The sequence below is a fragment of the Colletotrichum acutatum genome, assembly GCF_030867785.1.
Source record: "Colletotrichum acutatum strain CBS 112980 chromosome Unknown BDZ83scaffold_20, whole genome shotgun sequence".
Classification (NCBI taxonomy): domain Eukaryota; kingdom Fungi; phylum Ascomycota; class Sordariomycetes; order Glomerellales; family Glomerellaceae; genus Colletotrichum; species Colletotrichum acutatum.
In genome coordinates this window covers 93626-109415 of record NW_026849014.1, presented here as the reverse complement: position 1 = coordinate 109415, position 15790 = coordinate 93626, and the positions used below count along the sequence as shown (strand labels likewise).

The window sequence follows — 15790 nt, the reverse complement described above, 5'->3', positions numbered from 1 at the left end:
AAATAGTCTTGTCCGACGTAATGGGTCATCGTTGATTAGTATTATTATTGTGCGATGTGAGGCTGGAGAATCGAGTTTTGATGAGGCTGCTCACAATGATTGATAGTTTCAAATCTAGTCTAAACAGGGCTTGATTCGCCGTTCCTCTCGTAGCGCACTGAGTGATCGGTATTGTATACACCGCGGCTAGAGTCCAGCGTCTATAGAAAGTGACGTTCCGGTTCGATGCAACTACCGAACCCATGCTTTGAACCCCGAACCAAAGTAATGGGAATTCTGGAGGAAGGCAACGTCCGCACGAAGCAACGAAGCGCTCCCAGCTGCTCCTAGAAGATTCGAAAATGGGTGCGAGCATTGGCTTTATAGGCGCTTCTTCATGGCAGTCCTCTGCTTCCTCGTAAGCTTCAGATTCATGCAGTAAAAAGCTTTTGAGATATCTCCTTGGGGCTGTCATCGGTCTACGCAGAATGTCTGGCTGTCTTCACTCCAAACCTCTGGCTCAAAATCACCCAAGAACCCACGACGACCAACTTCCTAAATGCTCCCGGGTCGCCGTCATCACCAAAAGCAGTATCGAGGCATCGAGAAATGACCTCAAAATCGACGAAACCGAGGTGTTCAACCGCCTCTTTCGTTAGCAACCCCGAAAACGTTCGATGTATATGCCCATCAACGGGCCATTTTCACGGGGAAGAGTACGGGTGCTTCTTGCGGTTGTAAATCTCATCCGTGATAAACGGCCGCCCAGCCTCTCGCAGGACCTTCTTGTCAATGATGCGGTCTCGAACAGCAGCCATGTTCTCCCAGAAGAAGCTCTGAGGCGCTATATTCCCCTTCTCATCGTGATTGACTCCAGTAGAATTCTCGGGGTTATAACTCATCTTGACGCTCGGCGGAAGCCCGTTGACGTACTCCGCCAACTCGTGGTCCAGGAACGGGAGGCGCGCCTCAATGCTGTGAGCCATCTCCGACCTATCCCCCAGACAAGTCAAGACCATGTTCGCCAGGGAAGTCTTTAGGAAGACGTATAGCGCCGAGTGGAGGCTGTGCCAGCGCGTTCGAATTTTTTCTCGGGCGTCTGGAGGGATGGAGTTGAGTATTGCTTCATAAACGCCGAGTGCGCTCTGTTTGTCCCTCACCCAAGGGGCGAACACGTCCGACGAGGGAAAGCCTCGCCACTGAACCAGGAAGACGTCCAAGCCCTCAAGAGGGTCGAAGCCGGTGCTCTCTTCCGTTTGGGAGTGGTCAAACATGCCCATCCTTTTGTACATGCTCCGCAATTGCGCTGCCGCGGACTTGTATAACGCTTCCCGTAGCTCGTCATCCTTTGCTAGCTCCGTTGACGGTAAGGCTTCGTCGGGTTCTCGCAGAAAGTCAGAGACTAAGAAAGGGTACCCTGCAAAGTGCTCGTCTGCCCCCTCGCCCGTCAGCACTACGGGAATTCCTTGCTGACGGGGTAGCTCAGAAAGCGCATACTTTCCAACGCTGTTCATGTCGAAGTGGTGGTGCTCGGTGTGATAGACGGAGTCGGCGAAATGCTTTGCCAGTTCTTCCTCGTCCATGATCTTCTTCACTATATTTAGATCAAGCCATTCCGCAGTGCGTTCTGCAATGTCTTTCGAAAGTCGTCAACATCATTTTGGACGTAGAGGCGCTCCGGAAACTCACCATATTCGTTGTACTCTGCATCAGACGTGAAGGATATGCTAAAACAAGTGATCCTATCTCTGATGACCTGGTTCCCCAACTTCACTCCCCTTTCTCGCACGAGCTGCGTGGTTATACCTGCCACAATGGACGAGTCGAGGCCACCTGATAGGTAGATTCCGACCGGGACATCAGCTTGGAGACGGAGCCGGACGGCATCTACCAAGCGCTCCCTGACTCCGTCAACCATCTCATCCATGCTGCGTGTCTCTCTGACGGTCTGAATCTCTTGTAAGTCTCTTAATCGCCGTTCGGTTAATAAATTCGTGTGAGTTCACTTACCTTGTCAGCATACTCAGCATCCCAATACCGATGCTGCGTCACGCTGCCATCTCGACCAAACCGTGCCCAATGCCCTGGTAACACCTTCTTCACCCCCTTGAACAGAGTACCTTCGCCCAAAACCGCCGCACCGCTGCAGATGGCATCGACGTCCCACTCGGGCTTCCACTCCATGGGCAAAAACCCCTTCATCTCCGAGGCGATTAACAGGTTGGGCGGCGCCCCGCTGCTGTAGGTCCAAAAAAGAGGCTTGATGCCGAACCGGTCCCTTGCGGCAATGACGTCCCCGGATCGCTCATCGTACAAGACGAAGGCGAATTCGCCGCGCAGGTGCTCAAAGAACTCGGGGGCTCCATGGTGCTGGTACAGCGCTAGGATGACCTCGCTGTCGCTCCGCCCGGAAAAGTTGTAGTCGAATTCAGCGGTACAGCGGCCGCGGATGGCCACATGGTCGTAGATCTCGCCATTCACGATGACGTGGATTTTCTCGTCTTCACTGTGTAAGGGCTGAAGGCCCGTTGGGGAGAGGTCTATGATTGAGAGGCGGGCGTGACCCAGGCCTAAGGTCTGTGTAAGTACTTTTGGGACATGTCAAGATTTGGTGGGTTAAAAAGAAGCGTACCGACGGTAGCATCGCTGTTGATCCATGTTCCTTCTGCGTCTGGACCTCGATGTTGAAGAATGGATAGGCTTCGTGTTAGTTTGCTTTGCACATCGGCGCGTCGTCCCAATGAATCGTTTTGCGGACTGCCGGATTGGACGATGGCTGTTATCCCGCACATTCTTGAGATGAAGTTCTCTGTGATGTTTTTTATCAGATGAAGGTCTTGTTAGTTGTGTAAGCGAGCCAAGTACGATATGGGAATAGTTCATGAAAGAGAAGTGGCCTGAAAGTGAAGACGAAGCATGTTCAGAGGTTTCCAGGACTCGTCGACAATGCTCGAATGACGAGCTGAGTCTGGCAGGAAGCATTGCTCCCAGGTCTCTGAACTTTCTTTATCAGAGTGACGTTGAGTTGCGTCCTCGCCGTTGGGATTCAAAGTTTCGTTCAGAAGGATCAAAGTTTCGGCAGCTGGGTACCGGGGAAGAGTAATACGTTGCCTGAATCCCACTGTTTCTCAACCACCCAGTTGTGTTGTCTGAAACTCGCGGCTCCATGTTTCTCCAAGAATTCGATTCTCCGCGGAAGCCATGGAGAGAGAAATGAGGCGCACGGGTCGGGACAGCCTGCGTTAACCACGAAAGTTCCGTAATGTTACTTGATTAGTGACCCTCAGACGTTTTACTTACCTTATGTTGCAGATAGGAATAAGTTAAGGTGCAAAAGAGAGTCTTCCTGGGAGGAAGTTGCCAGCCAGCCGTGATTAAAAGCCAACAAAGGTATGATTCAAAACTCAAAACCCACTTCAAACTATCAAACTGTGACTGGCTTCAGTACGCCAAGAATCCGAACCATTACAGAGAAACTCGAGTCAATTGCCTGGACCAGTGTCTGCCCTAGTCTTCAGTGGAAAGCTTCTAAACTTCAGTGACAACTCTGGATCTATTTGCGAACCAACGTTTCGGGGGAAGTCGCTGGCATAGTTCCGTACACAATACGCGGAGGTTGCGTTCTCATGGCATTCCCCACGAAACGATCAATACTCCAACTCCGAGCTTCAGAATCGCGGACCGACACGAAGGCTTTTTGCTTGCTCTTCTGAGCGGCTTCCCAGAGTTCCTTCATCGAGTACTTTCTCTCGTGAAAGCGCCGCACATCGAAGAAGTTATTGACAACCTGTTGTAGCCGTACCCGCATAAACCCTCTGTATCTTTCGGGCGTCTCCGAAGGCCGTGATTCATCGATTGTGGTAGGCAACTCGTCCGCATCGTCGTAGTCGGGGTCAATAGCCCAAATCCACATGTCGTCAACGAGCCCATGCGCACCAACAACCGATTCGACGCCTGGCTTGTCTACCATCAGAAAGACGTTTTGCAGAATACCGTCTTCCAAACCATTGGTTTCTGATTGCATCGATGCGCCGGAGATGTTGCCTTTCTGTGTTTGACTCCCCAGGCATCTGTCTCGGAGAGACTTGAACCTTGTACGCAAGATGCGGAACTTGGCGAGTCTCTCTTCGTCCTCTCTTCCATCTCTCTGGTTCTCGTCGATTGCCAGTCCACTGTTATCTTCTTCCTCGTCGCCTCGACCAACAGCTTGTCTGGCGTCCATCTCCTTGCTGTCATCTGCAGCACTATCGTTGGGCCACTCAAGCTTCTGCAACCTCCACTTATTGTTGATGGCACTGCTTCCCGCCCCAACCGCGCCGCGGCCGTGGAACAGAACACCATCCCTCCGAGCCATGTACCTCTCGGCCTCGTCGTCATTGGCGAACGCCTTAGGGTCGATGAAGATGCCGTACCCCCAGACCTTCTCCCCCTTGTCCTCCTCCCACAGACGTCTCACCCACGGGTGCGCCTTGGACAAGGTATTTTCAGTCTCCTGCCTCTGTCTCGCTTTCCATGCTTCATTTTCGCGCCGCCAGTGCTCTATGATGGCATTATCGATGGCTTTCTCTTCATTGTCTGCATAGAGCATATGACGCACTGCCCTGAGACGGTTTCGGGCTTGTTCATACTCCTTTTCTGAGACTCTGTTGGGTTCCATGATCAGCCCGGCTGCCCGTGAGACTTCACGTTCCTCGCCTGGCGAGATATCCATCCAGTAGCGGTTCTTGAGTAGGGAGACCTCTGCGGCGGTCAGCTGCGAGGGTGACTCGACAGCGCGCTCAAGCATATTCTCTTTGGACAGCTCAGTCGATTTGGCAATGTTCGCTGCTTGAGTTTCGGCATCTGGAAAGTCGAGCAAACGCTTCTGATCATGGGGAGTGAGTGACGGCGAGGCATCATTCTGAGAGGGTATGATTTCCTCGGATGCTAAGAACGATTGGATGAGCTCGTCTGCGTCGTCAATCTTGCGAATGACCCGCATGAATGACCTTATGTGATTTTCCATGTTTTACGAAGGCGAAGTTGGCATTGAGGTGTGGTTTGGTAGCAGGAGCTATAAGGTAATTTTCTGGCGTTTGCGTAGTGGTCAAACCATTAGCTGTTGGTTAAGGTACACCTCATTGTGGACCAATGGCTTAGCGGGCAACTTGGGGCCAAAGGTGCTTAAATCCGTACATCACCGCACTCGTCTAACGATGCTTCATACCCATATTCTGAACAACTGCAAACCAAACCGAACATCTAGGTCTTGACATCAACTATGTGTCACGTTCTTATGTGCTTGGAAGGCAAGTACATGATTGATCAATGGTGTGATATTTGTTCATGAAAGGGATAGATACATGTTATATATTGGCTAATATTGTACAAAGAAACGTCTCAACCCGAGCCATCGTAGACCACCGCATTTAGCAGTTGGTCTGGATGCCCTGAGAGTACATGGCAAAGGAATCGGCGTTGTTCAACGCCTGGGAGGTGCTGAGGGAGTCGACGCAACCCTCGTAGCCGTAGCAGACATCGTCGGTTCCGCCAACCTCAGTCAAGTGGGTGGACTCGTGAACCAGAACGTACGGCTGGTCGGTGGCGCGGCACGAGGTGGTGGAGGCAGGAAATTGAAAGAAGTAGTCGCAGACGACAATGTAGCCGCCGCTGCCGGGCTGGGCGTAGGCGACGACACCGTCGCTGCAGAAGTTGCCGACGTCGGTGCAGTAGAGGCCGGCGCCGCTCGACGTGCTGCCGAGGAGGGTGGCGGCCTTGCCAAAGACACCGGCGACGGTGGACTTTGTGCTCGACGTGGTCGACTTGAAGTATTGCTGCAGGCGAGTTCCCGCGTTGGCGGCCGTCTGGGCGTTGGTCGCGTAGGTCTTGGCCTTGGAGAGGGCGGCGGTGACGGCCGTCTTCTTGGTGCCGGTGCAGTCGGACTGGATGGTGACGCGCTTGGCGTTCAGGGACTCGTGGAAGGCGGCGTGGACCGAAGCGGCCTGGGTGCCGTCGACGGTGGCCTGGAGGACGCCCGAGTCGAAGACGACCTGGCCGGCAATCTTGTTGCTGCCCTCCTCGGCGTAGCGGAGGGATCCAGTGCTGGAAATGTTGAAGTCGCCACCACTGCTGAGGTCGTGGACCTGGGCGGCGTCCCACTGGACCTTTACGACCTCGCCGGCCTCGATGGTCTGGAAGGCAGAGTCGGGGAGATCGGCATCGTGAACGTAGACTCGCACGCCAGTGAAGGCAACCTTGCTGACTATTGATAGTGTTAGATACTATTTACTTTTAGAATGTAATGAGTAGTAAGTCTAGACTCACCACCAGTGCCATCGACCGAGCTCGTCGAGAACTGGGCCTTCTCAACGGGCGATCCATCGAGGATCGAGCCCGCCTTGAGAACACGAAGGGGCGTGCTTCCTGTGTTGGTGATGCTAGCCTTCAGCTCGCTGTTGCCGACTTGCTCGATTTTCACATCGAGGGGCTCCGCACGTCTACCCAGGTTGACGGCAGCGCCGTTAGCGAGGGCTGCGAGGCAAGAAACGACAGTGGCGGCCTTCATGATGGCTAAGTAAGGTGGTGAGAATTTAAAGAGAGTATAGGACGAAGCCGTTGGAAGATGCTGAATTCTTCTCAAGAGGAACAACAGTTAGCAGCGAGAGAGGAAGGCTTTATGGCTCCTCCATAACTCCTGAGAGGGAAGCCCCCTGATCTGAAGGTAACCCTTCTTGGGACCTCAAACGAACAGTAGATTGCATCACGGAGAAGAAACTTCAAGGATACGGGTGTAAGGCCGGGGGAACGTTCCACCACGGAGAATTGTCCCAGTGGTTCGGGATGCGGGTGCGAAGTTGGAAGGATGGAAATTATCCGATCATGTCCAAAATAGAGACGAACAGGAAAGCTGATGCACGAGGCTTCCACCAACCGAAGCGCGCAGCCGCGGATAGAGGTGGGTGTGTCCAGCGGAGTCATCTCGTAACGGATCTACACAGACTACTATAACTGAAGCCATCCCCAGCTGCTTCGTTGTACGAATGGGGAGCCATGGTTATGATGGTTAAGAAGCGGCTCCCACTCCTTTAGTGAGCTTAATATGAGCCTTAAGAGGTCGTTATGGAGTAGGAGGTGCTGGGTTCGGAGTTTAAAGTAAATAGAGTAGTGGGCCAGGTCGACTCTGATTAGCTGTTTATTTTCACTACCGACAGCCGTACACCAAAACGTGGACTTGGCAAGGTCTTGGCTGCGTGCCGTTTTGATTTAAACAACAGTGGCGCTGCTTTGATTCAGACTCGCTCGGGGCAACTTTTAATCTCGGCAGCGACAACCTCATACGCGCGTGTACGTAACAAACGTTTGCCCCGCATTCATGCTCGGTCTAGCCCCAATATCCTACAAACGTCCGTTCCCTTCATGATTCTCATCGGTTCTGCGACCTGCCTAAAGGAGCATCAAAGCCGTTGACGATCCAATCAGGCATCCTCCATTTGCCTCCTCTTCCTTGCGTAGTGGACTCGTCTGGAGCCTTTGTCAGGAGACTGTCGTGGCACAACATCGTCATCGTTCTCATTCCCTCTCAAGTCTCGATTCTCTTGGCCCCCTGAACTCATCATCACCTTTCCAGCAACCCAACATACTGACATTGCCTCCATCACCATCAACCCATTGAATTTTGAAGCTCTCGTATCTGAAGAAACTTCACTCAAGTCTACATCACCTCTTCACACTCTACAACCATCCCTAGCGAAAAACGAGTCATCATACATGAACCCTCATCACCGTAGCCGAGGGCCTCTTTCATTCCCGGCTGCCCTAGCAATCGGCGCCGTCATCGTACTCACATTCTACTTTTACTCACCACTGCAATCCTTCACAATGACCTCTGACTCCTCCTCATCCTTCCTCAACAACCTCGAGGTGAGCCTGTCTCAGTCCGGCACATCGCCCCCAAAGGTCTCAGTGTCCGTCAAAAACACACACCCGGACACGGCCGTGACGCTCCTGAAATGGAACTCCCCGCTTGACCCCGCCGTTCTCGGTCTAGGCCAGGTGTCCATCCAGCCGGCCGGGGCCTCCGAGCCGATCGAGACCCATGCCATCATGATCAACCGCAAGATGCCGCCCGGCGCCGAGTCGCTCGTTACATTGCGACCCGGTGAGAGCGCGGATCAGGTTGTTGAGCTTCGCGAGCCAAGAGTGCCGGGAGATGTGTGGGAGGCAGGCAAGGCCAAGGTAGCGATGAAGGGAAGGTGGATGGCTGTCTGGCCTGGTCTGACTACGGAGGAAGTGTTGCAGAGCCCCGAAAAGTTGACATCTGTCGGTGCAGGCGCAGGATCTTTGATAGGGGAGTGGGAAACGGAGACTATTGAGGTTGGAAACTGAGCAATTGGTTTGTTAGCTCATATGTCGTCTCAAAGTTTCGATTATACGGCTCTTGCCGGATGCTCTTCAACAGCATTTTGAGAGACTGCGCTCATATCAAACGAGGTTACGAACTAGGAATTTCAGAGAATGAAGCAACTTGATTCATAGCAACTACGAGCCTGAATCGTTGCGCACTCTAATATTCTTGACATTCACCAGGGTAGAAATGAAAAGTACTCAAGACATAACATGATGAGTGAGCTTCGAGAGACGTATCACTTCGTCACGACTCTTTCGGACCGGTATTTCCATCCCCACCCGGTTCGTTCTTATTGACCTGCCGGTCTGATAAGCGTTTTGTCACTTCTGCAACCTTTTCCTTGAGCGGCCGACGTATACTCGTGGTGTCTGTCAGCCAATTACGCTTCAAGTCTTGCTTCTTCGGCTTCGCTGATGTAACAAAAATTTTGTATTGGCCTTGAGTAAGTCAGTAGTGAGAACAGTAAGGTGGGGGAGGGGGGGGGGCTCGCGCAACTTACCCCAGGCAAGCCGGCCCACATCGACTGCGTTGTAAAGGAAAAGCTGGATGAGGCGAGCAACGAGAAGTATAGGCAAAACCATGAATCCTACAATGACATGAATGTAGGTGGTCCAGTGGTTGGGCTCTGGGTCTCCCAAGATTCCACATGCGGTTGAGACCTTTTCAGAGGGCAGATCAATGAATAGATATCCTATCCAGAACTGAACATGCCCCGAAAAGCCGGCCTTGTGGATGATGGGTTGGCTTGAAGTAGGAACGCCAGGCCTTTTGTCTTTTTCAGACACCCGGCCGACTTTGGCCTCCTCATGTTCCTGTTGTGTGGGTGGCGCCTGCACCTCGTTTCCATATATCTCGTTTCTCAAGTTAAAAAGATTGCTGTTCATCTTCGCCTGTGAGTAGTTATTGATCGCCATCGACACTTTCTTCGCATTGGCCAGTGCCACGATTGTGAGGAAGAGCGCAATTACGGAGCAGACAATCATGGGCTTGAGGACATTGCCTGGTGGTGTTTCGCTCATGCTGAAGATGCTGGCTGCAAAGCCGAGTGGTAGGAATATCACAGTCACGTACGTGAAGAGCCGGACGTTCTCTGCGTCGATCAGCGAGAGGTTGTCACGGCTCTGCTGCTGATTGCTGATCAGCTGCTCCTTCAGTGACCGAATGCTGTTACGGTAGTTGTGTAAATCTCGCGTGCGACGGCCCGTCGAACCTTGCATCTTTCCAATGAGGCCGCGGTATTTGCGCTCGTCGTTGCGTGTCCATCGCGGCCGCTCCTGGCCCCTATCTTTCTCACGCGCCTCCCATTTGAGGACCGTCGACAGCACGTCTGCGAGCTCTTCCTCCACGACCTGGAGTATTTGTTGACAGTTCTGCCACTGGGCGCTAGATGAAAAGTACTCAACGCTGCTTAGAGTCGAGAAGGAGATGGTTCCCCGGTTCTCTCCCAGCTCGTGTACGACCATATCGAAGATGTCTTTGGTGCTCTGGACAATCTCTTTCAGGATTCTGTCAAAAAGTTGTAACTCTAGCACTTTTCTTTGCTGCCAACCTTGTTCGCCCCACGGACCAGGCCTCCACCCATTCGAGGTGTGTTCAACCATGTAACATGTCCAGTATCGGTCGAAAAAGTCTCCTGAAAAGCGAAACCCCATCGAGCATTGCATGAGCTTTTTATTGGCAACGCCTGGAATGTTTCTCCGACTAGACGCGGGGATTCCCGTCCTTAGCTTGTAACTCTCATCGACCAGTCGATGGAAGCTCAGATGAAGTTCACTGTCCCAGGTGTTGAGTACCATCGTTGTTTCTTCGAGAAACTGTTTTTCATAATGGTAATGACGGTCGAAGAAGAGCGAAATGGCTTGTCTCTCATCTGGTGGGCTGGTCATGTAGCAAATGAGAGCATACTGGTCGCTCGCTGCCGGCAGCCAAATCAGTCTTTTCTTGGCTTCTTTGACTACACGAGGCCTTGACAAGTATTCCCAGAGCGAGAGGCTGCCAGAGATATAATGGCACTCGTCGCCGTCTGCCCTTTCCTGTTTGCTTAGATTTTTCTGCTTCCGGACATTAACCACACAAGAATACATCTCGATGGCGTTGTAATTTGTGAAGAAAGTTGAGTCTGAAGTTGGCAAAGCATCATCCTTCTTTGGCTCTGAAAGTCTTTGCATGTACTTTTCAGCTGCCTTTGTGATTACGATGTTTGTGTTATTCACCCGTGTGCTTATGTTGTTTGGCCATGTTGGACCCAAAAACTTCCTCATCTCTTCATGGAGGCTTTCGGCTGTCTTTTCATCGCTGCCTAGAAAGGATGGATAGTTGTAGAGCCATTCATCATCAAGGTCAATGATGCTGCTCTGATCGATGAAGCTATTGAAAGGGACGCTCTTCTTCATTGCCGTAGTCTTGGGTCGCTTGGACTTGACGTTCTGATAGAGGCCCGCAGACATGTTTTGAGATTCACCGGCATCAGCGGCAGAACCTTGATTTGTAGGCGACCTGTGCTCCTGTCGCTTTGGCTGCTGTGTAATCATATCTGCGACTTCGTTGAAGGGATGCTGGGGTGTCAATTGGAGCCTTTCGAGTCTGACTGGCGACTTGGGATCTTTTCCGGTAATGTCTTTGTATGCTGAGTCGATCTTTGGAAGATGCGTGAGAAGAACGTAGGGTATTTCGAAGCTTGCAAGGAAGTAGAAGTCTCGGTCCTCTTCTCTGGCGAACAGCGCTGGCTCTTTCGTAGTTCCGTCCAGTTGCCCATAAAAGAGCCCGTTAGGATTTGTGGATCGAAGTAAAACGTCAAAAGCAGATTTGACAAGGTCGTTCGGTGACCTTTTGTTAAGAGTCATGTTCCTGGTTCCCATCATGATTGCCAGCGCATACCTGATCGAGTTGTCCCACCCTGTCTCTGAATTCTCGCTATGATGGACCTGGGCCTCAATGGTGTTATCCCAGACCTCGTCAAAGAGTGTTTGTAAGAAGAAATTCCATTTGATGCCGTAGAATAAAGCAGTGTCGCTAGCATGGAGCAAAAAGCGCGTCTCGCGGGGAGACCGTGTCATTGCCAGCATTCGTTTCTTGGACACGTCGTTCTCGACAGTAAACCGCCGCAGGATATCCCGCTGGATGACATCAGAGTCGAACTTCCTGAAAATCTTCTCATCATCACTGACATGTTGGTCTCGTTGACCTATGTCAAGAACTTTCCGATCCTTTGTGTCGCCCTCAGCCACCTCTTCACGATCTATCTCTCCATCGTTCGGGTGGTCCTTCGTTTCAGAAGATCTTCGCCGGTCATCTTCGATTGTTTTCAACGCTCTCCATATCCAGACATGTTCATTGAGTCTGTATTTGTTGTACCCTTCATCTCGTGCGTGAGGCCAGACATGGGAGGCACGCTTGTCGGACTTGTCAAGTGTATGAAGCCAGGCTTTAGCAACCTTGTGTATCACCCTTCGGGCAAGTCTCCGATAGTCATTGCTGTTATGGGTGTCCATAAACGCGGAAATCTTCAATAAGTGGAAGGGTGTATCGGTGAAAGAGTCGCTTGGCATAAACGAACCATCATTCGCGTCAACCATGACTGTACCCGTTGGCCAGTAATTTGCTGCAAAAACTCCCGCTTCCGTAAGACCAGCTTTTGAAAGCCACTGCAAGTGGCCGCGACATACCAAATCTATTCTTCGTCGTAACGACTTATAAGGATGTTCGGCTCCAGCATGCTCGGTGTCATCCAGACGCTCTGCAATTTCAGACAGGAATGAGAACGCGAAGCTAACGAAATCAGAATGCGCCTGACGCGGGCTCGAGAGGAAAGGGGTAGGAGTGGTTTCTATCTTACAAACTCGCTGAAGAACACACCCTATGCATCGACATATCGCCACATGTCAGAGCAACTGCCACTGTTCCTCCCTCAACAGAAGGATTCTCAACAGGAATGGCACATGCTGACAAAATATTCTCTAAATTCCGGCGAACAACAAAGTCGATGTGATCCGTTGAGCTGTTGGTCGGCAATCGATGTGGTTGTGTATCTTTGGTCGATAAAACAGATTGCACCCATCGAATCCTGGATTTCTCGGGCTTCTCTGTTTTCTTGTCTTCGGCTGGCTTAATGTATTTTGAGATATGGAACGCCGTGAATTGGACTGACTTCAGATACTTGCCAACGTCCGCTCGGACCGCTGGTATGAGGAACTCATCCCATGCGGCATTAGACTTGGTCAGATGTACCATTTTGTAGGCGGCGACAACCTCAACTGTGGCTTTACTCCCCAAAGATCTTGTCCAAAGGCCGGTAATCGTACTATCACTATGACCCCAATGAACAGCCTTGCCATCTACAAAGACGGACACCACGACTGCAACAGCATCCAATGGCTCAGGCGACGGGAGCTCCGCATGTTTTGACACTTCCTTTGGATCTTCGCCTGCTGTCTCGATTTGGGTGGCGACTGATGGCATTAGGGTTGGTTCTGCTTCGTTATTCTTTTCTCTGTCCGCTCCATCATGTTGCAAATGTTGAACAAAAACCCACCCATAGCCATTTGGGGCTTGCCTTTGAAAATGACCTGGCTGCTTTTCTGGATCGGGCCACTGGAGATAATCCAAGTCTCGGATGTGCATAGCTTTGGCAAATCGGAAAGGGACTTCGACATCGTCCGCCCTATCGTTCGTAATAAGGCATTGCTGCAAAACCGTTCTCTCGTGAACCATCCACTGCAAAGTGAGTTTTACTTTATCGTGTTCCATCTCATACCGAGGCCATCTGTCATGAACATAACCTAGATTACGGCATCGCTGAGGGTTTATGCTAGGAAACCGCAGGCCGTAGCCATCGCTTTCGCGCACTTGATCTCGCTGCATCTCGAGCAGCTGCTCAGCCCTGCTTCGAACATAGAATGGCTCGTCTATGTTGCTATGGTCTGCGGAAAATACACCGGATTGACCAGCCCCTAAAAAGCTGCTAAATTGCATCAAGTCACCGTAGGCATTGACGGTGGCCGTTACTCCACAGTCCCCAAAAGAGGCGTGACACTCTGGATTCGGCGGGTTGAACCAATTGCTAATCTGATCATCTTTTAGTTGGAATGTCTCATTCTTCGCATCATGCTCTCCGAAGTGGCCTGATTGACATTAGTCGGTTAACCCTGTAAATTGAATAGCAAAGTAACTCACGATGGATGCGGCTCACAAAAGCATCACTGTCTTCTGCTGGAACATCGTTGTCATTCCATAAGAGCTGCTGTTCCTCGACAACCTTATCCAGCGCAGGTGCTGAACGCTCACTCTCGGCACTCGACATGTCTTCGTATCGCAAAGCAGCTGTGGTTCGTGGCCTTCTCGTTTAGTTGAGCGAATTTGCTTGACAGCCTGGGCGGGGCCAAGCCATAGTTATATACCTGCGTGTTGCCAAGCTGGTCCATATTGAAAAAAGGGTGTGGAAGACATTTCCCAATCAAGTTCTTCCATCTTTGGTTGGCGTTTCTTTTGGGTTGCGCGCGCGAATATCAATCACGAGGCTATTTCCGCTCTGGGCTGCTGACTGCATGTCGCTTGCGCCACTTGCCCAGAGGAAGTTATGGGCGACGGCAAGGCTGTGGAAAAAAGCTCACAGGTCTGAAAAGTAGGCTTGCTGTGCTTGGATTCCGGATCCCACGTCTTCTAGGCCAGCTGAGTGACTTCCTGTCCAAATTCTTTCGAAAGGGCATAGCGAGTGCGTCTTGGAAGAAGAGGATTGAGTGTCTGTTTCGGAAGACAATACAAGGTCGTATGTGAACTCTGGAAAGTTTGGAGTAGACGTATTGCCAGTTTCTCGAATGTTCAAAGGTAAAGCTTTGGATATGGTCTAGTAGAGCAGAGCGTGGCCTTTCGTCACTTCTCAAGCTGACACTTTCTCCTGCCACAACCAACGTCTTTGAGGTAGCCTAACCATTCTTCTTGCCATTCTGGACACCGGCACGCTTTGATAGAACGTGGCTCTTTCTTCATCTTCGCACTAACTCTACTATTGAGGGCGAATTCATGCTATAAGTGTGTCTGATTCTGAGATAAGCGCCAACCACCTTCAGCGCCTTTCGCTTCCCTCCTTGTTCGTACACGCAATTGCTATCACGATACTAGGTCTAGTCCGGCCGCAAGAGATACTGACGGTTACACAGGCAGTAATGGCAGCCTGGCAGCTTGTAATCTCGAGCGGTTGAACTCTTTGGCGGGGCAGAAAAAGGTCCTGAGTTGATTGGATCAAGTTAGCTACATGTCATGTGTCTTATTGAGACCCTTCATTGCAAAGGCATACGGGCATGCCCGTAGGTAAGGCCATGACCTTTCTTGAGGAGTCAGAGATGATCATCTATACAAATGTGTGAAACGTGAAAGAAGCTACGTCGAGGGCATGCCCTAAGGTGATCAACGAGACACGATGGTTTCTTTTCGGATTAATGGAAGGAAGAGCTGCCTTACTACATGTCGCGTGCCTCTTCATAACGCCACACTGTCCTGGTGCTCATGGGTATGCGAGCGACTGAATTCGACCGTCTTCGTCCGCGCATACACCCTGAGATATTGGCTCTAACCATCAGCTTCATCGCGCCAAGGAAGCAGATGAACTGACCGAGCATATTCCCATCCACTTATGGCTGTATCTTTCGACGGTGCGGTGAAGCAACTGAGGGGCGTCGTGGTAAAGTTCATGTAGAAGTGAAACTTGCATTTTTATGTCTCGCCGTTTACGGATATCAAACGAGATTGAGAGTAGTTGCAGGCAAGCAGGACCAATTAGTCCAACAACACCACTGTGCAAAGTCACGACACATCGTATTAGATCACGATCCTGCTGCGCGGCAATCATCTCCGTCTCGACTCACACAATAGTTTGACAGATTCTGTTGACGCCTGCAACAATCCGGTAAGTTACCTTATACATCGCTCGAGCAAAAGTAGGCACACGTTTGTAAGGGGAAGCAAGAAACGAATCTCTCGCAGATCACAAAAGACCAACACCATACTATACTAAAAACACCTTGACAACCCCGCCAAGCTGAGTAGACGCTAGAATCTTGTATCCCGATCTGGCATCATCAGAGTACGCGTCAAGGAACGGGAGTAACGAGACACCTGCGCGGGGTGCCGTTGATCAACAGAGGGGAAGTGAGACAGCAAAGCCGGTCTCAGTTCTCCGGCAGCGGTACGGCAACGGGCCGTGGTTAGTGCCCGCTCTCTGCTCCCCCTCCCCGTTGACGTTGACAGCTCTTGACCTCCAATTTGCACGTCGTTGAGATCAAGGAGCGAAAGGGGGAGAGGGCGGTCTGGCTCGTCTATAAAGAGCCAGAAATCCTCAGATGGAGCTGAGTAGAAACAGGCTCTTCTTGACCATCAAGCACTCAGATTCCAACTCGAAACCCAAGCAAAGACTTCTTTACTCTTTCTCAA

The 15790-nt window shown here is 51.3% G+C and overlaps 6 protein-coding genes across 6 annotated transcripts; 1 reads left to right on the top strand and 5 right to left on the bottom strand.

The window, feature by feature from the left end:
* Positions 1–411: 411 nt before the first annotated feature.
* On the bottom strand, positions 412–3011 carry BDZ83DRAFT_768625 (asparagine synthetase). Its single transcript, XM_060515313.1, has 4 exons — positions 2612–3011; positions 1990–2549; positions 1669–1927; positions 412–1615 (listed from the first exon to the last, which is right to left on the bottom strand). The coding sequence occupies exons 1-4, from the start codon at positions 2769–2771 to the stop codon at positions 684–686; spliced, it is 1911 nt and encodes a 636-aa protein (XP_060368016.1). The 5' UTR covers positions 2772–3011; the 3' UTR covers positions 412–683.
* A 403-nt stretch (positions 3012–3414) lies between these two features.
* On the bottom strand, positions 3415–5022 carry BDZ83DRAFT_610769 (uncharacterized protein). Its single transcript, XM_060507608.1, has one exon. The coding sequence runs from the start codon at positions 4982–4984 to the stop codon at positions 3533–3535; it is 1452 nt and encodes a 483-aa protein (XP_060368015.1). The 5' UTR covers positions 4985–5022; the 3' UTR covers positions 3415–3532.
* Positions 5023–5387: 365 nt separating this feature from the next.
* Positions 5388–6523, bottom strand: BDZ83DRAFT_571478 (Deuterolysin metalloprotease family-domain-containing protein; the record flags this gene model as incomplete). The annotated part of the gene is made up of 2 exons (XM_060504415.1): positions 5388–6239; positions 6299–6523. 2 exons carry the CDS (start codon positions 6521–6523, stop codon positions 5388–5390), a joined length of 1077 nt encoding a protein of 358 aa, XP_060368014.1.
* Positions 6524–7236: 713 nt separating this feature from the next.
* BDZ83DRAFT_610767 (uncharacterized protein) lies at positions 7237–8568 on the top strand. The gene has a single exon (XM_060507607.1). It carries the CDS (start codon positions 7726–7728, stop codon positions 8341–8343), a length of 618 nt encoding a protein of 205 aa, XP_060368013.1. The 5' UTR covers positions 7237–7725; the 3' UTR covers positions 8344–8568.
* BDZ83DRAFT_610766 (uncharacterized protein) lies at positions 8569–12216 on the bottom strand. Its single transcript, XM_060507606.1, has 2 exons — positions 8865–12216; positions 8569–8802 (listed from the first exon to the last, which is right to left on the bottom strand). The coding sequence occupies exons 1-2, from the start codon at positions 11938–11940 to the stop codon at positions 8609–8611; spliced, it is 3270 nt and encodes a 1089-aa protein (XP_060368012.1). The 5' UTR covers positions 11941–12216; the 3' UTR covers positions 8569–8608.
* BDZ83DRAFT_169122 (uncharacterized protein) lies at positions 12069–14148 on the bottom strand. Its single transcript, XM_060501452.1, has 2 exons — positions 13538–14148; positions 12069–13485 (listed from the first exon to the last, which is right to left on the bottom strand). Exons 1-2 carry the CDS (start codon positions 13662–13664, stop codon positions 12197–12199), a joined length of 1416 nt encoding a protein of 471 aa, XP_060368011.1. The 5' UTR covers positions 13665–14148; the 3' UTR covers positions 12069–12196.
* Positions 14149–15790: the final 1642 nt, after the last annotated feature.